Source organism: Paramisgurnus dabryanus, chromosome 15 (assembly GCF_030506205.2).
Source record: "Paramisgurnus dabryanus chromosome 15, PD_genome_1.1, whole genome shotgun sequence".
Classification (NCBI taxonomy): Eukaryota; Metazoa; Chordata; class Actinopteri; order Cypriniformes; family Cobitidae; genus Paramisgurnus; species Paramisgurnus dabryanus.
This window is the reverse complement of record NC_133351.1, coordinates 24,191,219-24,214,833: the sequence shown is the minus strand read 5'-3', so window position 1 is coordinate 24,214,833 and position 23,615 is coordinate 24,191,219. Positions and strand designations below refer to the sequence as shown.

At 37.4% G+C, this 23,615-nt stretch overlaps 2 protein-coding genes and 1 long non-coding RNA gene across 4 annotated transcripts in view; 1 reads left to right on the top strand and 2 right to left on the bottom strand.

Moving 5' to 3' along the window:
• The window catches only part of LOC135782508 (uncharacterized), a 29,489-nt gene extending 10,595 nt beyond the window's left edge, over positions 1-18,894 (bottom strand). Inside the window, exons 1-18 of one of the 2 annotated variants that reach the window (XM_065292831.2) lie at positions 18,798-18,894; positions 18,089-18,242; positions 17,850-17,987; positions 16,594-16,671; positions 16,437-16,507; positions 16,182-16,347; positions 14,893-14,999; positions 14,543-14,761; positions 14,152-14,332; positions 13,668-13,799; positions 13,413-13,561; positions 10,508-10,657; positions 10,234-10,390; positions 5,381-5,527; positions 5,080-5,189; positions 4,456-4,609; positions 639-832; positions 260-387 (exon numbers count right to left, since the gene is read on the bottom strand). In XM_065292831.2, the coding sequence (XP_065148903.2) occupies positions 260-387; positions 639-832; positions 4,456-4,609; positions 5,080-5,189; positions 5,381-5,527; positions 10,234-10,390; positions 10,508-10,657; positions 13,413-13,561; positions 13,668-13,799; positions 14,152-14,332; positions 14,543-14,761; positions 14,893-14,999; positions 16,182-16,347; positions 16,437-16,507; positions 16,594-16,671; positions 17,850-17,987; positions 18,089-18,229 (2,422 nt within the window). In that variant the 5' untranslated portion in view covers positions 18,230-18,242; positions 18,798-18,894. Of the gene's footprint in view, positions 1-259; positions 388-638; positions 833-4,455; positions 4,610-5,079; positions 5,190-5,380; positions 5,528-10,233; positions 10,391-10,507; positions 10,658-13,412; positions 13,562-13,667; positions 13,800-14,151; positions 14,333-14,542; positions 14,762-14,892; positions 15,000-16,181; positions 16,348-16,436; positions 16,508-16,593; positions 16,672-17,849; positions 17,988-18,088; positions 18,243-18,704 lie in introns of both variants that reach the window. The other variant, XM_065292832.2, reaches the window with a different exon arrangement.
• Positions 5,573-8,703, top strand: LOC135731108 (uncharacterized). Its single transcript, XR_010526191.2, has 5 exons — positions 5,573-5,891; positions 7,420-7,476; positions 7,616-7,679; positions 7,966-8,027; positions 8,187-8,703. It is a non-coding gene; the product is annotated as an uncharacterized lncRNA (long non-coding RNA).
• Positions 18,895-20,534: 1,640 nt separating the features above from the next.
• On the bottom strand, positions 20,535-23,275 carry hce2l1 (high choriolytic enzyme 2-like 1). Its single transcript, XM_073812020.1, has 8 exons — positions 22,770-23,275; positions 22,637-22,688; positions 22,490-22,549; positions 22,261-22,428; positions 22,034-22,151; positions 21,630-21,808; positions 21,458-21,539; positions 20,535-20,676 (listed from the first exon to the last, which is right to left on the bottom strand). Exons 1-8 carry the CDS (start codon positions 22,827-22,829, stop codon positions 20,535-20,537), a joined length of 861 nt encoding a protein of 286 aa, XP_073668121.1. The 5' UTR covers positions 22,830-23,275.
• Between the last annotated feature and the right edge of the window lie 340 nt (positions 23,276-23,615).

Below are 23,615 nucleotides of genomic sequence, written 5' to 3'. Positions count from 1 at the left end.
TTACACACTGCATGCCAGTTCAGCACCTGTGAGTTCAAATGTGATGATGTGATTGGCTGATTGGTGATTTCAAACTGAAGGAATGAAATGTCTTTGGAAAACTCAAATATTATGGATAAAATACTCAGCAATGGTGCTGAATGATGAATTTGCATATGGTTTGTCTTAAAGCATACTAAAAACACCACACAGACATATAAACAATAATAAAAACTTGATTTTCACCACAGTGGGACTTTAAAATAAAGAAGACTCTAACCTTGCAAGACATCTTTGGTCTGTGTGAGCGTATCCACCTGTGTTTGAAGCTGACTGCACTTTACCTCCAGACCTGAGGCTTGGTTCTGAACCTGAGCCATCTGCTCCTGGAGACAAACCACCACACCTCTGAAGAGACAAAAGCAGGTCAGAAATTTTAAAAGGGACTGGGGCAAATAAATGTGACCCAAATGTAAAAAACAACCCAGAAATGTATCAATGTTTCGACCTTGCATTAATTCCTCTGTTGTTTATTTAAACAACTGATCTAGTTTGTTTTATTCAAGGCCTCTCTAGTTAAACAGATACAATCAAATTTGCTGATACAGCCCAATAATATATTTTATACTAATAAACACAGACATCTCTTCTCTTTGTACCCAAGTTCCTCTTTAATCCGGGTGAGTTCCTCCTCCTCTCTCTCCAGTGCACATATTCTGTCCCGTAGTCTCTCGCTCTCTCTCAGCAGGTCATCTCTCTCTCGTTCTGCTTTTCTCTGCTGCTCTGTCGCTTTCAGCAGTTTGGTCTGAACACCCTGTAGCTCCTTCATTACAGCACTGTTCTGCTCAGATAACTTACACACAACACTGCCCATTAGTACCAACTCAAGACTTCCAAATGTACAGGATAAACAATGTATAATGACATGGTTAATATCACAAATATCTAAACCTAAAAGAGTTCAATTTAGCGAAAATGAACTGCATGTTATCCCTCTTACTGCCGATCACTAATTGAAAAATAGTTATGAAATAACTGAGTTGAAGTGATTTTGTTATGATAGAGGAAAGGCTGTGGAGTGAAAACTATCCCAGCTATGTGGAAAACTGGTCACCTGGGACTCTGTGGCTCTACTAATTGTTTAGCTGTCATTATTAGTGATGACTAGTCCAAGACAGAATCTGCAAACCTTTTCCGTTTTTCTGTTTTAAGTCATAAAAAAAATGAATCTCCGGCATTATGGATCTAAATATTAGAGGATGCAAAAGAGGATATTTGTTTTATACATTTTTGCAATATTACTTGAAACTGTCTTTACTAAATGATAAAAGACTATTTATTAGCTGCACTGAAAGTAATAATATATACGTCATCTGTGCACAAGATAGGGCCTTAAAAACATCAGCCAATTGCTCATGCCGTCATCGCATAAGCGATTGGCCCTCTGGCTTGTCAATCACTGCCATTACGATCCTTGTGAGAGACGTGCGCGCTCCAGTAACTAAACACAGGCGACGCATGCGCATAGCTCCGTCTTAAGTTTTGTTTTGTTTTTATTGTCGATCCTGCTTTCCTCCTCGAATTTGCACCACGGTAGAGAAGAAACTCGGAGGAGGACGCAAAAGACCTTTTTTAAGCCGCTGGGAATAGGAGAAAATTGTCAGAAGAACGTAATGTAAACAGAGTCGTTATTGGAGAAACATTTCAACGCTGGAGAGCAATGAAGGAACAGAGAGGTGTCAAGACAGACGCGCAGTTCGCAAAATTCTTCCCGACAGGTAACAGTGATTATTCTTTCTTTGTGGAATAATTATTGTTGTACTGTTATTCAAGTATATTGACGTTGCTCTTGTACTGTAGTTGTAAGGCAGTGACCAGTCTGCTAAATGCTAGTTGAAATGGGAGGAGCGTCGAATGATCTAACGTTTTAACGTCTTATTTGTTTATTATCATCATTTCACATAATGAATCCACTGACGCGACACAGCATATGCCGGTGGTAAACAAACACTCGTGTTCTAATACTCGTGCACGAGTTTTGGAAGGCGTTCCCTAGAAATGAGCTGTGAAGTAGGGAGGCTGTTCTTACGCATGCGCTCATTTAAAAAACTCAGTAACCGTTTTTGGATTCTCAGTCGGCGAAAAAACATCCTCTTTTGTGCCTTTAAATATGTGTTTAATGGAACTGATAATACTACACTTTGAAGAAAGCATAATCCAATATACTGGATATAGCACTTCTATTACAGTGATTGGGTGAATCAGGGAAATGCAACGCTCAATATGGCCGTTCGGGCAACAGAAGTTCCGCCTTCTAGATAAAAGAACTAATCAACAATCGATAAAGACTGCAATTTTCTGGGGGGGAGGGGGGCTCTGTAAAGAGTCGCATAAGGCAGTGGTTCTCAAACTTTTTTGGCCCCCCTGTGTACGGTGAATCCCTTTGTGCCCCCCCAAAGATAATTTATGACATAAAACATTCCAAAACTTAAGATTTGAATTAAACAAAAAAAGGTTAAATTATACAATGAAGTGCTGTTGAACAGCCTTATTTTTTTAGGTTTAAATACATAGAATATATGATGAATTAATGTAATTTTTGTCATTAAACTGGGGTCCCCTGGCACCATCTCAGGGCCCCCAGTTTGAGAATCACTGGCATAAGGTGCTTGCCAACCTGTACGCATGCGTAGTAGCTGTAGAAATGACAGCAAAAAAAGGTGTTTTTAGCACAATCTGAACTTAAGAAACAAAAGTTAAAGTACAGTTAATGTCATGTTTAACTGTTTGTCAGAAATATGTTGTTTAATTGTGTATTCAGTAAGTGATTTTAGAGATATTCGTCTTTCCTCATTTAAGTAGATAGGACTTTGGACAGTTATTTTAGTCATGCAAGACTAGAGGCGTTGAAAACATGGCTGTCTAGTGTTACGACTTCAATAAAGGGACTTTGGCATAATGCAGTTATATAAAATTCTACAAAATATGTAATAATCAAACACACAAGAGACAGAACTTTATGACTTTATGAATAACAGGTGTTTTCCGTGTGGCCTTTTTAACTCATTCCCCGCCAGACTTTTTTTTTTAAAAGTTGCCCGCCAGCATTTTTTGTGATTTTCACAGAAGTTTAACAAAATGCCTTCCAGAAAAATTTTATTCTATAAATATATTAACATACAAATATATATCAAATGAAAGAACAGACCCTCTGCTTTCAAACAAACAAACAAATAGTTTTCCTCTGCTTATAAACTCTTAAATATGGTAATTTTCTTTAAAAAAATTTTTTTTGCAAAAAGCTGAAATAATTGCAATTTTGTGAAGGAATTTTGTTGGAGATCAGTGCCCGGTTGCATGAAACTCCTTAAGTGAGGGTTTCCCTGAGGGAGAAAAAATCCCTGAGGTCAGGGATTTATTTAAGAGCGTTGCAACAAAGGTCTTAACTGTCACTAGGGCTGGGTATTCAAACATCGCAAATAACAGACAGTAAAGTGCCGCATGTATGAAACCTCAAAGTAATTCAAACTTGAAGCATTTTATATTGACGGACGATCAAACTACTACTAATTAATGCGCATCACTTTTCTCTAGGGAATATTTTGATCGTTAGAAATGTGCGTTGGTACTTCATTTTCTTAAATAACCAAAAAATCAGCCATAGCGTGTGAGGTTAAGGGACCTGTTATAGTCCCTTAAGTTTTTAAGGGAAAATGGGACTTAAGGACTTTGTAGCAACGCATAGCAGAACTTAAGGAAATTATTTAGCATTTAAGGGTAAATACTTATTGACAGCCTTATGGTTCACTTAAGGGTTTTTCTTGCAACCCATTTTTTATTAAGGGTACCCTTAACCTTATATTTAAGCGATTTCTTAACTTAAGGACTTTCATGCAACCGGGCACAGATTCAGAACGATTATCAAAACATACACAGAGTTTAAAATTAGTAAATAACGTTTTGGCTTTAGTTTTTTCATAAATTGGATAAGTACAATCGCGGTATTGCAGATTAACATAAAAATTCATCAGGAACACGTTTTTTTAATGCAAACGTTTTCTCTTAATTGACTAGATTACTTGTCAATGGCGGGGAAAAGTTAATGGCACATCATTCCTGCATACATATTTTGCTGTCTACAGTTTTTTGAATTTTAAGCAAATAGTGTTAATCTAAAAAAAATGTATTAAGTTAATAGTAAGTTTAATATTAAATGTAATAGCATTCTACATAAGTAGTGTCCAACCACGAGACTGCTCCAACTGGCCAATCAGAATAAAGAATTAATTCCAGAAAGTTGCACAAAGTGTCAAATGATAACCCAACGTGATCATTTTCCATATTTGCTGGAATTTTTGCACTCGGTGCAAACCTTTACCTTACTGTCCTTACACCTAAACAGGACACAATCAAATTCCACTTTTGTGTCACCTTAACCCAGCAGAAAAAACTGTCAGTTCCATCTGAATGCATCACCTCTTCAATTCTTTGTTCACTGATAGTCATCTCCTCCTTAAGAGCAGTCCCCTCCCTCTCTTTCGCCTCTTTCTCAGTGTCCAGCTCATTTTCCAGCTCTCTCGCTTTTCCTCGGAGCTCCTGCAGGGTTTTCTGATCCGTCTCTCTCCGTTCCCTGGAACACAGTGGGATCATCACTGGCTGTGAAACATAGGACCAGCGTGCCACAGCCAAATCTAACAGCTGCTGAAATAAACTGATGCATTTATAGTGTCAACTAAAGCCACATACATTCATTAGTATTCCTACCAACACCTTCCAAGCTCATCTGGGACTTGTTAGAGCCACAAGCATGCTTTTTGGATTTTAATTGAGATTCAGATTCACCATATTTTTTGCTTTGTGTATGATAAGCAACTAAAATGGCAAAGGTAAACATAACTGCATAATCATATACTGATAATACAGATCATGATGTATTATAATCTAAATTAGGGCTGCTAATATAGCAACTAAAATAATTTATTATTCTTCCGCTGTTTAAAATTGTTCATTATGTCTATAATTTATGTATTTCTCTTATTAAAGTGGGTTACACATCTTTATATCAGATGTAATATGGTTTACTGTAACACAATCTCGCACCTTAATTCATTGGCCTCCAGAGACGCAGTCTTCAGTTCCCTCCGCAAACCCGCCATCTCGGAGCCAAGTGCCTGGATTTGGGCTTGGGCTTCTGCCACCTCGGTCTCCAGCTGAGGAGTCAGGGAGACAAAATCACAACTCTCATCCGTCCAACCCCTAACCTGGCCCTACAGCAGCTCAATCTGGCGCTGGATCAAGTAATTAAAGGCAAGAAGCCCGTGACAGCTTGCAGGGATTTGGTCGTGTCCCCAGGCAGTGCAAGTGATCTATGCTAAAGATGGGCTAAACCTGCACGACAGACCTGAAGAGCACGAACACTGAGTTCTCTCTTGTCCTTGGCCAGGGCTTCATTTAAAGTGGCCATTCTCTCCAGGGCATCCCGACCTTCTGCCTGCTCTCTCTTCAGCTGGGTTTGACTGGATGACAGGGCCAGTAATGACTCTCGTGCCTTGAGAGAAGAAAAACAGAGGACAAAATAACCACAAATAAATAATAAAAGTAGAGAATCTACACTGTTAGATGTCGCTGTAGATTTAGCAGTACATTACTGTAAAAATCCACAGTACTATACTGTATGTATACATTACAGTACAGTACTGCAGTTCATAATGCATTCTGGGTAAATTTGTTTGAGCGGGAAAATTTTACAGTATATTTTGGTCTTGATGTAACCTTGCTGTAGCCATTGCTGTAATGTGCCAGGTGTACTTGCAATAATCAGAGAAAGTGCGCCAGAGTCAAATCACACAGAGGGAGAGAGAGCACAACTCCTGGCTGCAGCTGAAGGAGGACGATTGATTTCTGGCAGTTCGGTAAGTTTGAAATATTTCTGTTTCATGAAAACTTAATTTTTAGTTTAAGAATGTTGTCAATAGTTTGTCACAATATTGTTTTAAACGTGCAATGAGAGAAAAAAACGGTCGCCAACAAAGTTTCAATCTCCCTCAGAAAGTAAGCTAACGTTACACACAGATGTCTACCGCTGCTTTAACTCGCTTTACACCTTTTTTAATGAATATAGGGTTGTTTTAACTAAATTATGAGGGTTTTGGTGAGTTTATATTGTGATGAAAGTGTGGTGACAATGAAACTATTTTTAACGAAATGGACAAAGACAACCCGCCAGCGCGGTCTTGCGGTCCCAGCATAACGGTCGTTTATCTCGGCATTTCATCCGTTCAGTTAGCGTCAGAGAAAAGTATTAAGTTCGACTGTTTGGTAAGGCCGTGGTTGTAAACAGACAGGACTTGACACGCCGAACACAGCATACCGAACTCCTCCACAGAAGTGAAAACAAGAAATCTCATATTTAACTGGATACATGCATCGAACTCATCGCAGCTTTAACTTCGACCAAATATCATTCAGACCATCTTAATATCAGATGAACGAAAGGGATTGCCGCGCGTATTGTTGTTGTTATTATATTACGGTATATCCGCAAAAGCAGAGAATATCTTCTCTAAAGCGTTTTACACGTCCAGTAAGTTGTCCAATACATTTTTATGGCATATTGTTTCCACCACTTCAGATGCATTACATGCAGTATATATAAGTTTCCAAAACACATCAAATCAATGCACGAAAAGAGAATGGGCTCCGCATTTACGTACCTTTGTCTTCTCGTCTCTGTCATCTGATCCTTCATCTCTGGATGTAAAATAGTCCATTATAACATCGTGTAGGAAACTGGCATCACCAGGATTGCTCAGATTTAGGCGATCATGTTTATCTTTAAAGTGAGCAGCTAGCTACTAACTTGTTAAAAAACTTTGCGTGAAATAGCGTGTTACACCGCAGCCGGTCCGGGTAAAACAGTAAAGGGACAGTCTTTTTACCTTGTCACTGTAAATCGCTATTTTCTGCACTAAACGAGACATTTTCAGAGATTTTCTGTAGACAAGATGTTATAATTAAAAAAAGACTTATTTAGATATTTAGATATAATATATAATATAACAACTAATATATATATATATATATATATATATATATATATATATATATATATATATATATATATATATATATATATTTGTTTTACAACTGACTAAACACTTACAGTAATGTTTTATTTGTTAGCATAGCATGATATTAGATTTAAACACTTAATAAATTTTTAAATCAATCACTTTGTCTCTGCACAATAAACATTATCAAATATTATTAATGTTGTAAAATATATTGTTCATTGTTAGTTCATATTAGCTAAGGCATTACCAAATGTTAAGGAATAAACTCTTATAGTAAAGTGTTACTAAATTTTCTTTTACCATTTCCTTCACAATGTCTACTTATTTCTATGGCTAACAGATTTTGTAACATTTGTCTTTTTTACAGTCTTACCATTGCTTGTAAGCTGGATTGGGTAAGATGGATCATCTTTAAAGGCACCAGGCAAGTACATGATGTACAGTTACAAGTCATGTATTTTTTCGACTGCAATATTAAATGCTTTCACGTCACATGCAAAATTACACAGGAATGTGGCTGACTTTTTATTTGTAGTTTACATGAGTGTCATTGCACTTTTCAGGAGTTAAGGCAGATGTGGAGGCACAACGGGTGATACCAGACACACACCAAGCACATTATGTTCGGTAAGTTTGCACTTTACCACTACAGTTTCTTTAAATACCCATGTATACACTCATTCACTCATTCACACACAACACTGTAACACGACCATACACAACATGTACACAATTGTCTTAGTTTGCCATGTAGAAATATACAAACAGAAATATTCAGACTTTGGTTATAAGAAATGTAATTTAATAATTATATTTATTTAGCAGAGGTGTCCCTGGACTTTATTGACAAAATATTTTGTTTTCAGAATAAAAAGTTGTGTCCAAATCAGTAACAATTGTACTTTCTGTTCAGGACATTCAATCATGACAGGATCCAGGTGGATGCTGTCCATTGATGAAAGAGTTTGTTCCGAGGTAAGTGAATCTTCTGTATTTTAATGTAATTAGGTGTGGAACAGTAGAATAAGAGCAAAAGGTTTCAGAATAGGAGTAAGTTCAAGGCTAAGTTTAGTTTTTTAAAAATCTTTTTCTATCTTATATTTGTTGACTTAATGTTTATGATATTTCTAACAGGTTTCTGGATAGAATTAATTCCAAAGATGGGAAAAAGTGCACATCCAGACAAGGAGCAAGCAAAAAGACAAGGAACTTGGTGCAGAAAAAAGCTGTGGCCATTAACCCCCATGTGAACAGCTTCATGCAGTCCCTGATTGAGTTCGAATGGACGACTTCAAAGTAAAGGCCACTGTGGTCTGTCTGCCACAGTTTAATTTTTAATTTATTTTTAGTGTTCAATGAAATTCAAGTAGAATATTTAAAACTATGAGCCAGTGTTGTTTTTACCACAGTGAAATGTTACCTTTTAGTCGATGATGGACTTTAAACTGAAAACTTCAAACTATGGACCAGTGTTCTATTTGCCAGAGTTAAATATGTTACAGCAGGGGTCTCCAAACTTGTTTATACTTGTTGATTTTATTTTATTTAACTTGTTTATATGTTTATTATTGTTTAAAATCTTGTTTTAAATATGTTTTGTTTCAATTAAATGTTTTTTTTAAATAAAATTTTGATACATACATTGCTTGGATTGCCTTTTAATTCATTATGTTTTAATTAAGCATTTTAACCATATTAATAACTATAGATTTAAACCTAAATCTCTAGCTATTTTATATAATATTATTGTATTAACTGTAATAAGTAATAAATAGTATTTATGGGTCAATATAGACATTACAGTAAATTACTGTAAAAATAGACTACTGTAATAAAATATTGTAAAATTACAGTACAGTACTGCTTTGTAACTATACAGTACTAGTTTGTGTACTGTAAAATGGTATTACAGTACAGTACTGTAAAACCAAAATACAGTAACTTACTGGCAACCGTGCTGCCAGTACCGTACTGTAAAAATACAGGGAAATCGTTAACAGTGTACATAACCGTAAAATAAAAATAAATAAAGAACAGTCACAGATATCAAAAATGTAATGTAAATACATTTATTTTTCTAACCCTCATCATTCAAACCTGAACAAGCGAATCACCCCTATACCCTTATACAGTAGTACACTATATGAAGGGACAGCCATTTTAAGTAGTGTCCAAAACCTTAAGCCTGGAGTATACGTTTACACACAGACATTCCAAACATGCGTACTTCAATAAAATAAAATTTATCTCTTCGGCTACATATTAGAGCTCTTTAGAGGTCCACTTACATCCGAAAAAACCAAGGTCAGACCCGAGCTGGTTCGGTTCTAAAAGTTTGACGTGTTCCTCGGCCATGGTTCGGGTATAATATTAGCGGCCTCAGGTAATTTAAAATGAATGTGTTTTTGCTCAACGGGCAAGAGAAGACCCGAACTATCTCACGTGTGTGCATCGAGTCCTTTTCCTACCCTCCTTTGTTTGCCAAGAGCCCTTGTGACATCTTGTGACACCTTGTGGTATCTGGCATCTGGCAGTAGTTTAATTTTCGTTGAGCCAGACCTGTCAATCATTTTTGAATGCACACTGTAGCGGATACCTTAGTAATGTAGTCAAGTAAGAAATGAAAATAAATGGACTAGCAACACAAGTTGGTTGCGAGGCCACCAGGGTTTCTTTCTGTCTGACTGATGCGTGCAGGCGTCTGTGCTGTTTACATTTGGGTTTAAAAAAAATGCTACTGTGTTGGGTTGGACTTTGGGCTCATTTTCTTAGGTTTCGTCTTTCTTAAAATATATATATTTATGCACATTGAGTTCAGGTAAAAAGTTATTTCGGGCCGGGTAAATTTTTTGGACTTGAGAAGACCTACCAGTTTGCGCATGCGTGGTTAAAAAATCTGTACGCAGACCCTCACGTATGCATAAAAACTGTACTATACTTCTAGCTTTACAATAATCAGGTGATGCACATACTATTCAGACCACAAAATTTGCATCACGTGCACAGTACCGTTGCGTACGTGTAAAAACTAAACTATACTTCAGGCTTTAGTGCATATCGACCATAGTTTTCATTCAGTTAAAGTATTATGATGAACCTAAAAGGGTGTTTGTTTGAGGGTGTGTCTGACTATGTAAAATATACTTTGTCTACGTACAAGACTGTTATGCTATGAGTTTACCTTGAGTAAAGCATCTTTCGTGTCAGCTGCCTCCTGCTCGGTTCGTTCCCTGTCCATCTTCTCTCTCTCTAGCGCCCCCTGTAGGCTGTGCAACTCCAGACGACTGCGAGTCTCTCTGTCACACATCTGAGCTGCCTCCAGCATCTCCGCCTCCACTCTAAAACCACAATAAAGCAATTTTTGCAAAATTGATGACTAAACAAGGCTATAAATTGCCAAACATTATGGCTGAGTTCTGCATAATGCTGCTTAATGACACGTGGCTCAGACGTACCGTTTCTGTCTCTCTATTTCCAGCTGGATTTTCTCTTGCTCCTCTCTCTCTCTTTGCCGTCTCATGTGTTCGTTCTCTTTTCTCAACTCCTCCGTGAGTCTCTCAGCCTCTTCCGCTTGACTGCGTAAACTGTCCACCATCTCCCGCTCACTGTCACACATTATATCTCTATAGATAAGACTACGATGTACTTTTTCATATCAAACCATGTCATTTAATACAGCACAAAAGGTGAAAAGCCTAACATATGACTAGTTAGGTATTAGATAAACTAATGCGGAATGCTTGATTATAACTAAATTAATCAGCAGTTTTTAACCCTGGCCCCAGGGACACACAGGCATTACACATTTTGTCTCCCTTTTTAGCACACCTGAATCTTCAAATCATCATCTTATTTGTAGAAAACTTGTTGAACTGCGACATTAGGTGTATCTGAAATCACCAACTTAAGGCTTACACGACAAAGACTTACTAAATAAAAAGTTTATCCTTAGCATTTCTTAAGTTTCAAGTACAGAGAACAACGTTGTTAAAATTATACCTGTTCACACAATGAAAAATCTGCATGAAAGGAATTCAAATGCATAAAGGGCTTTGGACTTTGAGAATGCTAATATTGTTCAGACGTTACTGTGAATATGGGCAGTTTCGTCCGTTTTTGGTTTTCAATAGAGAGAAAGGTGACGCAGTGACTTACTGGTAACATATCTCCATGCGATAAGAATTCGCAGGTCAGAGTTAACAAGACTTGAACTTTGGTACACATTGAAATGTGAAATATTTTCACACAAGCTTGCATTTTCAGTCTGACGCATACGAATGCATATGAATGGAAGTCAATAGAACGAAAAGTGTAGTGTGACAGCCCCTTAATAAGGTATTATACATGCCAGGGCGATAGTTGGGAATATCACACATATTATGCATTAATATGATGTCACAAAACTTCCTGTTTTTGTGGTGTATATAAAGACGATAACGGTACATATTTTCAAAAAACTTGCACTTTGAAATCCGTTTCCAAAGTTTGCATTTTCAGGCACCCAAAATGGTGTTGTTGAGGCTGGAATGAGTGGCCAAAATGCTGTTTTTTGTTGAAAACAGCCCCTTATGCACTATTCTATACATTTTTGTATTTTTGAATTGTTTGGGTGTCCACTAGGGGTGTAACCATTAACCGTGCAAATGCGCGTTTTCTCAATGAATGAATTTGAATGAATTACGGTGTTATCCCGACACATCCGAACGCCAGGGGGCGCCCTCATGCAGAAACTCCCTTTGTGCCACACAAGAAGTAAAATTGCAAACACTATTCCAGGAAATGTCTATACAGGAATATTTATACACTGTTCTTCAAATTGTTTCAGGTATTTTCATGATAATAAAGAATATTTTGAATGATTTTGCTTAACGAGTGTTGCTTTTTTAAATGCACGTTATAAACGACTCCAACTCATAATGATTTTAGATTGATAAGGACTTCCTACTGACCAAATGCCGTAGTACACGCACAAGCTGTGCATAAAACAAAGAATCGCAGCCTTGCGATTCAGAATCGATTTCAGACAGGCATTTTTAATGGGGACCGCGATTGAATCGCGATTGAATCGTTACATCCCTAGTGTCCACAATCAAATAAAAATCCATCAAGCTGAAGTGCTGATACACTTATTTAGCTGAAAATGCACTCAATGGCCTTAGCTTTATAAGGTGTATTAAAAAGTTAAATAATCAGTTTGGGGTTACAGTACCCTTCATTACCTTTTTCAAATTCATACACTGGAGTGCACAGGTCATGGTACATAGTGGCGGCCGGTGACTTCTCTTCCAAGGGGCGCAAATTCAAAATATGTGTTTGTTGCGTCAAGTGAACCATGTGCATCATGCGTCATTTCAAAATACGTACCTGATGCATACGCGTTGAAAGGATTTATGATAAAAAAGACGCTCACGTACACATAATACTTACAAGACACTAACTTGACACTAAACTCTAATTACACATTAAGCGAGATTAAGCAAAACTCGCAAACGCAAGCGCCTCTTTTATCATAAACCCCTTCGAAGCGTCTGCAGCAGGCAGGCACTTATTTTGACATAACACGTGATGCACAGAAGTTTACACGCTGTCATATTTAGACATGACAAGCCACACACGACAGGCAAGACATGTTGTGATGAGCTTCACATTGTGCGCCTTTGAAAAAAAGTCCACTGATAGATAGTACATCATTTAGAGCGTAGCTATAGAAAATATGCACTCCTGTGGTTCCCCAGGACCAGGATTAGGAACCACTGAAATAAATGATGATTCAAGGAAGTCAAATGTGTATTTGTATGTATCAGTTATGATGTAAGGGATAATTAAGAGGCAGTCGCAGGTGGTGGTTATCGCAGAAATAAGCCCTGACAGTGTGATCAGGACCCAACACGAAGCGGATGGACTTGTATTACACTGAAGGGGTTTATTTCGCAAAAACAACCGGCTGCCTTTACATTATCCTGCTTATTACACGGCTATTTACCTCATAAGTACGGTAAAGAGGAACATTAAATATTATTTTGAAATATTTCATTTGCTAATTTTTAACGAATGCAGACCTTCTGCAATGAAAACACGTTTAGATCTGGCTTTAAGATAAGACAAGACATATGGATGTCACAAACACACTATTTGGTTTAATCATTTGTAAATATGATGTCATAGATTAGTTATTAAAAGACATATTTATATTTCATTTTTGTGTAATATTAAAACTGTACCTGTAAAAATCATTTGCAGCATCCGGTTTACCGTGCGTTATTAGTGTTAGAGGTTGTTTTATGCAAATGCCACGACTGGCCAATCAAAATCAAGCATTCCAACGAGCAGTGTAATAAGTAGAGATAAAACATCCATCACCTGTTTAGTAGTTCCTGAGTGTGTTTGATCTGCATTGCTCCTTGTTTATTCTGCTCCTGAAGCTCCTCCACCTCCCTCTCCAACTGTGTAGTTCGTTCCTCCAGAGTTTCTTTCTCCACCGCCAATCTTCGCATGCTCACCTGAGCATCCTTCATTAGACAAAATTATAGCAAATAATTGTGAAATGTAATAAATACAACCAATTTTATTCCATTAATGCATTTTTTTACATTGAAATTTTTCACATTATCCAACCTGCACTTCTTGTTGTCTCCATTGCAGGGCAGTCTCAGCTTGAGCGATGATGGAGAGGACAGTGGACAGTCCTTCACTGGACACATCCTCGACAGACTGCTCGCTTATCTGATGAGAGTTCAAAACCCTCCACTGCGCAAAAAAAAAATGAATCACTTACATTCATTTAAGGGAGAAACACATGCTTAGCAAATGTACCCAACAAAGCTATTAAATAAAATAATCACAATTCGAACAGTGAATAGGCTTTATGCCCAGCTGCACTACTTCCTGAACTTCAGGCAGCTCCTTGTTTCCTGTCTGCCATTATTGGACAAACTGATTAATCCAGGTGTGCCTGACCTCAGTAGTCACAACAACAATAATCAGGCACACCTGGATTAATCAGTTTGTCCAATAATGGCAGACAGGAAACAAGGAGCTGGCTGAAGTTTAGGAAGTAGTGCAGCTGGGCATAAAGCCTATTGAATGAGATATCACTCACCAGTGTCGTGACAGCATTCCTGACAGATTCAAAATTTCTCTCCATTTCTATCTGTTTTTCCCACTTCCTCTCTTGTTCTCGCTCTCTTTCCATTTCCTGCCTGTGTCTTCTCTCCATCTCTACCTCCTGTTTTTCTCTTTCAGATTTAAGAGCTGTAATGGTCATATTAAGCTCTGTGACTCTAAAAAAAAAAAAAACAGTAGTACTTCAAACACATATCACTTTAAAAAAATTAATCTACATGGCAACAATTACGTTTTTTGAATGAAATGATAGTTTCTTTCAAAGAAAATTACAATTTAGATTTAAAAATGGGACCTTTTATGCCACTTTAAAGCAAAAATACATAAATGATGACTTTTTTAAGCTATATCAGCCAGCCGGTAATGACCTGTTTCTGAGTTCCTGAGTCTCTGATTGGAGGTTGACTTTAAATTCAGTTGACTGCTCATAATTCAGATCATCAAGAGACAGCGGCCCCTGACTGGAGGAGAGAGGATGTGATGCTGTGGTATCGAGGCGCAGGGTGGGGGCTGAAGGAGGAGAAGCACACGCAGAGAGGAGAGAGGAGGAGACGCGAGAAAACTCTGCTCTTAGCTCCCACAAGTCCCTGCAGAACATAACACATTACTGGAGAAAATAGCATTTCAATGAATGATGGAAGAAACTACTATGATGTAGTAAATGTCCACATTTTCATCTTATAAAGAAGAGTAAATTCGTTTTTGGATATATTCTTACTTGTCAGTCGCAGTCTTCAGAGAGTGACACTGGCGTTTGAGTGTGACCGCACGTCCCCAAAGAGTCATCAGTCTGGTCTGCTCTTTTCCTATGTGGCTTGTCAGAGTCTGTATTCAGTAAATAAAAAAAAATTAAAATATTTATATAATAATAAAAAATGTTTCTAAAGGGATAGTTCGGCAAAAAATGATATTAAACCCATGATTTACTCACCCCCAAGCTGTCCGAGTTGCATATGTCCATCGTTTTTCAGACAAACACATTTTTGGATATTTTAGAAAATGTTTTAGATCTTTCACTTGATTAAATGTAATGTTACGGGGTCCACCCATAGTCCACGACCTTCAAGTCCAAAAAAAAGTGCGTCCATCCTTCACAAATTAAATCCAAACAGCTCCAGGATGATAAACAAAGGTCTTCTGAGGTTAATCCGTGCGCTGTTGTTGTAGAAATATCCATATTTAAAACTTTATTAACGTAAATAAATACCTTCCGGTAGCGCCGCCATCTTAGACTCCTCTGTATGCGGACGCGACTAAGATGGCGGCGCTACCGGAAGGTATTTATTTTCGTTAATAAAGTTTTAAATATGGATATTTCTACAACAGCACCGCGCGGATTAACCTCAGAAGACCTTTGTTTATCATCCTGGAGCCGTTTGGATTTAATTTGTGAAGGATGGACGCACTTTTTTTGGACTTGAAGGTCGTGGACTATGGGTGGACCCCGTAACATTACATTTAATCAACAGAAAGATCTAAAACATTTTCTAAAATATTCAAAAATGTGTTTGTCTGAAAAACGATGGACATATGCAACTCGGACAGCTAGGGGTTGAGTAAATCATGGGTTTAATATCATTTTTGGCTGAACTATCCCTTTAATTGTGTCAAGGTTTTTAGTATATCAAATCCAGTTGTGATTGTGTGCTTGTTGGTGTCGTTTTCCTTCACATGATTAACTCAAAGGAACTCTTTTTGTCTTGTACACCAATTATATTTTTGTCTCGTGCGATACCTTTTTTATTTATGAAACACTACTAATAATTCACTTCACAACCACCTACTACATGCATGCAACTTGTATTTCATTGCTCAGTTGCTTGGTGACAATTTACAAGTCCACGTTCCCCAATGCACATCGGCTCTCAGTAAAACAAACCTATTGCTAAGCAACTACTAAATGGATATGACTCAACTCCTGAGATCACGTACAAACTGCAGGGTTTTAGGAGGAGGGATTTGCATTCAATGCTGCTCTCAGCTGGTCAAGTCAATATTATTCATTACCTCCTTTTCTTTTTGCCAGTCGATTTCTTTTTGCGCCACCTCCTCCACTGCTTTGGACCAATCCGCAGTTAGCTTTCGCAGGTCATCTCTCATGGCTTCATTCGCCTCGGTCGATTGGCTAAGCTGACTCCGCAGAAGAACATTAACCTCAGAAAGCCCCATACTTCTGCTCAAGTGAAGAAACACAAATCAGCAATTTGAGTCTTGATTGTTTAATGTTTGGTCTGCTTTACTTTTTGAAATGACATCCCACACCTCTGCTGTTCCTCCTCCAGTCTAATGAGTGTGCTCTCCAACGTGTCGCTGCGTTCATCCCGTAACATTCTCTGTGAAGCCCACAAAGAAATTCACAGTGTTAATGCACCTCCTACAGGTCGCCCAAAAATAGACGGAGGACTTTTGTTGATCTCACCTCTCTCACCCTCAGCTCTCTCTCCTCACCGATCACCTGCTGCTCCAAAGCCTGACAGCGAGCTCTGTACTCCACCACCTTAAATATTCAGACATGTGCTCATTTACTGAGTATTAATGATCACCAGAGGGGGATTGTGTGATACTAACTTGATTGGACATCTAACATGAGTGAAAAGTGGCGTTCACACACATTTAGTGGTTTTAATGCCTTTAGTGGGTGTTGTTCTGGATGTGCTAATGTTGTGGGTGGACTACATGATTTACATGATGAATTATAGCTTTAAAAAAAATCTGGTTACACTTTATGTTGATGGTCCCCATTTTTAGATTCTGTTGGATAACAAGTAACAGTGCTCCTACACGTCTAGTTAAGTATTAGTATTAGACATTTAGAGGTAGGATTAGTTAAATAAGTTGACATGTACGTGTAAAGTAACTTAAAGGTGCAGTAAATTAAAGGTGCCGTAGAATTAAAAAAAAACTTTATTTACCTAGGTAAAGATGAATAATACGAGCTCTGTACATGGTAATAACATATCTAGGTCCCTATAATTTCCGCGATCACACCGCCCTGTCATTTCAGACCCCCTCCAAAACACTGAAACCATTGCGAAGCGGCTCTCCACGACTCCGCTTTTATCAGTGAAAAAATTAAGAAATTCGACGCTAATCCCTCAGTTCCCAGCAATTCCCACATGACTTTTATGTGACCGGAGAACTGTTATTTTGTAAGTTTTGTCAACATTCCGTTGACTGGGAGCGCAAAGATACATGCACTCTCTCATTCACGTCTATCTCACTGCACCCCTCTAGTGCACGCGCTCTCAAATCTGTCCGAAGTCCAAACACAAATCTTCGCATTTAAAATATAATCATCTGCATCGTGGCGCTGCTCTCTGTCTCTCTTTCCCTCGCACATGCAGAGAGCTGCACCCTCATGCTGTGCGAAATCAGATCAGTAAGTAATAATACTGTGTATGTTCGTAAAGTTATATGCATTTCAAGCGATTGTGTTTAAAATATGGATTGCGTTCCGCTGGACTGATGTGTTTAAGGCACCACTGCTTTGACACGTGTAGCCTTCTGCAACAACACTAAACAATGCATTAGTCCTATTCGGACCTTTAAGTGTTAGCAGAAATTAAGCAGACAGTGAGTCTACAGATACTTCAATGACAGTCAGTTGACGTGCAACGTTCCTTATAGTCAACACAATGTCAAAGGGGACCATCAGTAATAAATGAGTGTTCAAACCTTGTTCTGAAGCTTATGAATAAGCAGGGCTTGTCTGGCTTCTCTCTCTCTGCCCTCTCGGAGCTTCTTCCGCCATTCTCGTTGTTCATCGTCCAGACGGAAAGATAACGATAGTGATGGGTTTAGCGTCTGAGACAGCTAAGGCACAAACACACAAAGACCTTATCAGTTTGGCATGTGTTCATCCTGTAGTGTGTCCCTCATACTGATGGAGAACTGATCACTGACTCCCTCCTCACCCTGTCAGTCAAAGCTTGAGCACGGGACTCAAGCTCCTCCCTCTCTGCTCTGCTCTCAGCCAACTCATCCTGAAGGCGTGACAGCTCTGCCCTCAGCTCCGTCCGTTCCTCCTGCCAGCCAATCAAAAGTTCTGATTCCATATTCTGCCATCCGCTGTGAAGCAAAAAATGGGTATCTTTATCATAATCAAACAGCAGTATTGCACTTGTGATCAACAGACTTGCTTTCAATTGTTGAATAGCCTTATATATTTATATATGTGTGAAAACCAAGAACATTTTAATTCTTCATTTCACGACCCCTTTAAAATTAAACCATTTGGTTATTATCAAAATGTATGAAATTATATACCACAGGAAAATTATACACCACTAGAAAAAAAAACTATGCAGTTGGACTTTTTGTATCAACTCAATATCATAAACAAGAGGTGATAGACCCGTCATTGCGTACAAATATGATCATTTATACTAGATCCTTTAAGAAAAACGTTCTTTGAAAGCCTGCAATGCCTTTAGTTTGCTCAGGTACAGGCATGTTTACATAACATACAGTATAGTCAATAGGCTACATGCAGTTTTACTACAACACTGGTAAGAGAAAGTAGCACCTTACTTTTTACGAATTACATCACCATGTCCCTTCACATAATGCAGTCTGAAGAAGTAGACAAATTCACGAGTATTTGTGTTTAAATCAGGTTTCTACCTTGTTTATCTTGTTGCCTTGAACATCCGGAGCCGAAACTGTAAAGCTCAAGCGAGTGTTTTGAATGAGCATCCCGCGTGCTCTCAATGCGTTCGTGCCAAACCGCGCCACCGTGTGGCCCGGAGAAATGCGCCCAGCGTTCACTGTACTGATTTATTCTGTGGTTGCTCAGTAACTGTTGACCTTCATGGTGCAACATTGCAATCAATTTTTAAATCCAGACCTGTTCAGTTTATTAATCATAATAACGTTCAATAGAATTCACTAATATTGCATTATTTCAGATTTTCTAAACTTGTTTTGGTAATCTATACAAAATTGTGAAACAGATTCAACAACAATCCAGAGTCTGGGAAATATATACATGCTATCACATTATGATGGAATTATAAGGTTCTATCTGACATTTTTTATTTAAAATTGAGATATTAACAAATTCTTATTCTGCACAACTTATTTAAATTATGTGATGTTTTTTTAAGACTTGTAGCCTACATTTTGGGACTTTTTATTCAGAAAACAAAAGGTTTTCTACAAAAGTAAAATGGTATGCAAAAACATTTAAGCTATTAGACATTAGATATTATTAAACATTAAAACTGCTTTGAATGCTGATAATGTTATAATTTTAAGGTGGTGGTTTAACCCGTCATGTTGTTTGAGTTGGATTTGGTAATTGATGTTTTCACATCAACAAATACATAAAAGAGATTCAGAATCTAGGTCAGATTTGGGAACTACACAGGTATGAAGTTAATACATCTTTACAGCTACATGCTTATAAAATTATTTAGCCATGCTTAAATTAGCTAACCATGAAATGTCTTTTAGGTGAACTTTATAAAATGTTATTTTTAAAACATTATTACTTGTAGAAATCAAGGGTCCTACAACTGATGGTATTTAATATGTTTAATTATCTTTTTTGTGAAATATTAAATCTAGAATTTGAATGTAATGAACAAGTACATGATTCTGTATACTGTCAGAAAATGTTAGGGGTACAAAACATTTAATTGTGCCTTTAGAGGTACACAATAGGTCATTAAGGTACAGTGATATACTCCAAAAGATACAGCATTTTATTATGTTTTGTATTAAGGTTCTAAACGGAACCTTAGGGTGCCACCACAGCAACAGAAAAAATACAGTAAACTCTCATATAAATATATTAATATGACACTTATATGCATTTAATGCCACACTTATGACACAATGTGCATTTTTATTGCAACAATGACTCAAGACAAAAGCATGGCTGATTTGTGATGTGTTTTATTGTGATTCTGTTCGCCACTGAAAGTGATGTAGAGAGGATTTTTTGTTAAAATAAAACACCTGTCTTTTTTCAAAACTTAATGCTTTTAAGAGCAGACACATTTCACCATACTCACATTTGTGACACAGTCCATGAAAACCCAGCTAAAAAGTTATGATTTTGTGATTTACGGTTTGCTTCATAAAAACATACATAATGTAAATAACATTTTGTGAAAATATAACCTTGATTTCTGTAATATTGACTAAGCACATGTCAAATATTAAAATCAGTGATCAAAATTTTAATACATCATAACGTGATAGAAGTATTTATATATTGTCCAGTCTCTGGATTATGGTTCTTCCATTCAACGTCTTTTCACAAATTTACACAAAGCCACCTAGTGGACATAAAAAATATAATGATATCAGTCACAGTCAGAAAGCAAAAGTAAGCTAAGTTGAATGTTACTTAGGTTAAAATTTAGTCCTACCACAGTTATACAGGACATTTATTTTATGAATGTCCAGAGGACTTGGTCCATCTCGCTGGCCAATAGGAATGTAAGGGTCTGGTTTAGGGATGATGGTGGGTCCCCCATCCTCTGAGAATGCATACCTGTGGGTACATTTATTTCAGAGATAATGTAAATAAATAACTAAACTATGCTTCCTTAAGCATGCTTCCTTAAACCTTTAAGGTAAATCAAAGCCAAAGTTATAGTTACTGGTTCTCAGAAGAAAAAATACAAAAGAAGGTAAAAATTTTGTCCCTGGGGCGGTACCTTATCAAAAAGTACACATTTGTACCTAAAAGGTGCATACCTCAAAGGTACAAATCTCTACCAAAATGGTACATATTAGGACCTTTTTAAAAGGTGCCGTTCCATTGACAACTTTTGTACTTTTTTTCTGAGAGTGTAACTTTCTGAGTGTATACAGGACATTTATTTTATGAATGTCCAGATAGCGCAGATAGCGGGGTGGTGATAGCGCAGTGGATAAGACACTCGCCTTTGGTGTGAGAGACCCGGGTTCGAATCCACTGTGACACACCATTGTGTCCCTGAGCAAGACACTTAACCCCTAGTTGCTCCAGAGGTGTGTGACCTCTGACATGTATAGCAATTGTAAGTCGCTTTGGATAAAAGCGTCAGCTAAATGAATAAGTAAGTAAGTAACTTGAATTTGAACCTGTTTGAATCTGATACCTGATAAATCACTTTGTAATTCATAATACTCATACTAGAAATAAATGATAAAAGTAAAATCGATCCGACCAAATAGGTTGCTATAGCATGACAAGAACATTTACTACAATTCAGACTTTGTCTTAAAGCACAACAAATAAAACAGTTACAAAAGTAAAAAGCATGCATATATTTATGTGTACTAGTTACCTCCCATAGTGCATTACAGAGCTGTAGTCATATAAAGTATTGAGGTTATTGGTCTCATACTTCCTAAAATTGTGCCTTTGATCTATAAAAAAAAAGATGTAGAATGATGTACATCATTGTCTTACTGAAAGCATTGACTCCAATAAATAATAAGTTGGTTACACAAACTTACTCTCTATAATGTTTTCCCACAGGATTGTGACGTAGCGGTCACGATCAGAGCGGGACTGCTCGTGTACAAAACCCAAAGCATGCATTAGTTCATGAGATGCCACCCCTGACCACATACAGCCTGGAGACTGCAAAGACAAAATCTGACTCCCGCTTATCATTCCCAGATATGACCAGCAGCTGAGGGAATGACAGCGAGACAGGAATGAAGATAACACTTTAATTAGATGACTAGCACTTATTTCTAAAAAAAAAAGCAATCATCATAAATATTCTATATGTGAGTCTTATACAGTTATGTTTTAGATGCTACGAGGAACTAATAGTTGATAAGGTTAATAATTTCAGCTACTTTTTAAACATATGGGACATGATTACATAACAATTCTATGGAAATGGACTCACCCAGATCTTGACTGGATGTTGAGGAAGTCTGCTTGATGTGTGCGAGGTACAAACTTCACACAGGTTTTAGAGGAAATGTCTAACATTCCAGTTTCTATAGTGATTCTATCCATATCATCTGTAAAAAAGGAGAATAAACAGATAAATCTCTTATTTAGTGACAACGATACACTAATAACTGATTTAATATTAAAAGATACTGCATTGAAAAAAGAATTATGACTCACCATAAAGATGTGAGATGATGTAAGGCACATACACAAAACCGTCAACAGATTTTGGCCAGAGGCAAGTATCTCCTGCTGCACATGTGATAGCCGATCTATGTGCACCTGAACTAAGTATGTCACCCTCTCTGAAAAAATCCCCTCTTGTCACTGGTGAAAGAAAAACAACTATGTTTTACACTTATGGTCTGATTCGGTGTTAATCTGTTTATATCTGCAACGCACATACTTTTATTTGCTCTGAGAATCTTGTCCATTGCATTCATCTCCTCTGGCTCCACATATTGCTCTAGTTAGAAAATTTGTAAGGGTACATAAGTGCAAATTCATTGCAACAATACATACTGCATGCCATCAAATACGCCGAATTGTTTACCTGAATATCCCCTCTTTGGCCTCAGCTTTGCATGGTGAATTGCTGAGGAATTCTAATGCAAGACAATTAATTCGTGAAATATCAATTTCATTGTGTTATAATTGTAACTGCAGTAATATTAAGCTGTTCTTACCTGCACAGGTAAAGACCAGGACTCTAAAACCAAACCCACAAAAATACCCACACAGAGCATCTCGCTGGTGACTATATGAGTATATTCTGGTGTTCTGTGTGGACCCAACCAAGTTTAGCATGTAAACTGAAGTAAAATATGGGCACCTGGCCCTTAAATATATACCCTCAGAGTACCACCCATCTTTACTCCAGGTTAGAGATGTACTGTAGGATTAGTGTGTCTTCCTATATCATTATTTGATATTAGTGTATTACTTTAATAGAAGGCTTGGCAAGACAAAAAGCATTCATGTGGCTCTGTAGTGGCTTATTGTTAGCTCTGACTTTGCACTTTCAAGCATTTTCAAGATTGATCACTACAATGGCAACTGAAGACTTGCTGATTCTTGTGCTTCCCTCACCAAACAACACATACACACATAAACTATACCAGTAACACAGTGCAAAAGTCTTAGGCCACCATGCTACCATTAGATTTGTTGTTTTTGCAATTGTATAGTGATCATATATAATCATTTCTCAGTCTCTTTATTAGAATACAACCAGAAAATACAAGAAATGTGTATGTAGTATTAAAAACTGTATAAAAATATAAGCTGAAGTGTATTTAGGGTAAACTCCCCTTCCACTAGCAATAGCAGGCAGCTGCAGGATCTCTTAAACCTAAATGAAATAAAATCCTAATTTCTAATTCTAATCGAATGACTTCAGGACTTCAGTCTCCTAAAACAAGCTCAAGATGTGTTTCGTGCCAAGAGAGGTCACACTAAATACTGACTGATGCCTGAAGAAGACATTTAGTCCTGAAATTGTTTTGTTTTTAATTTTGTACATATTTCCTGTA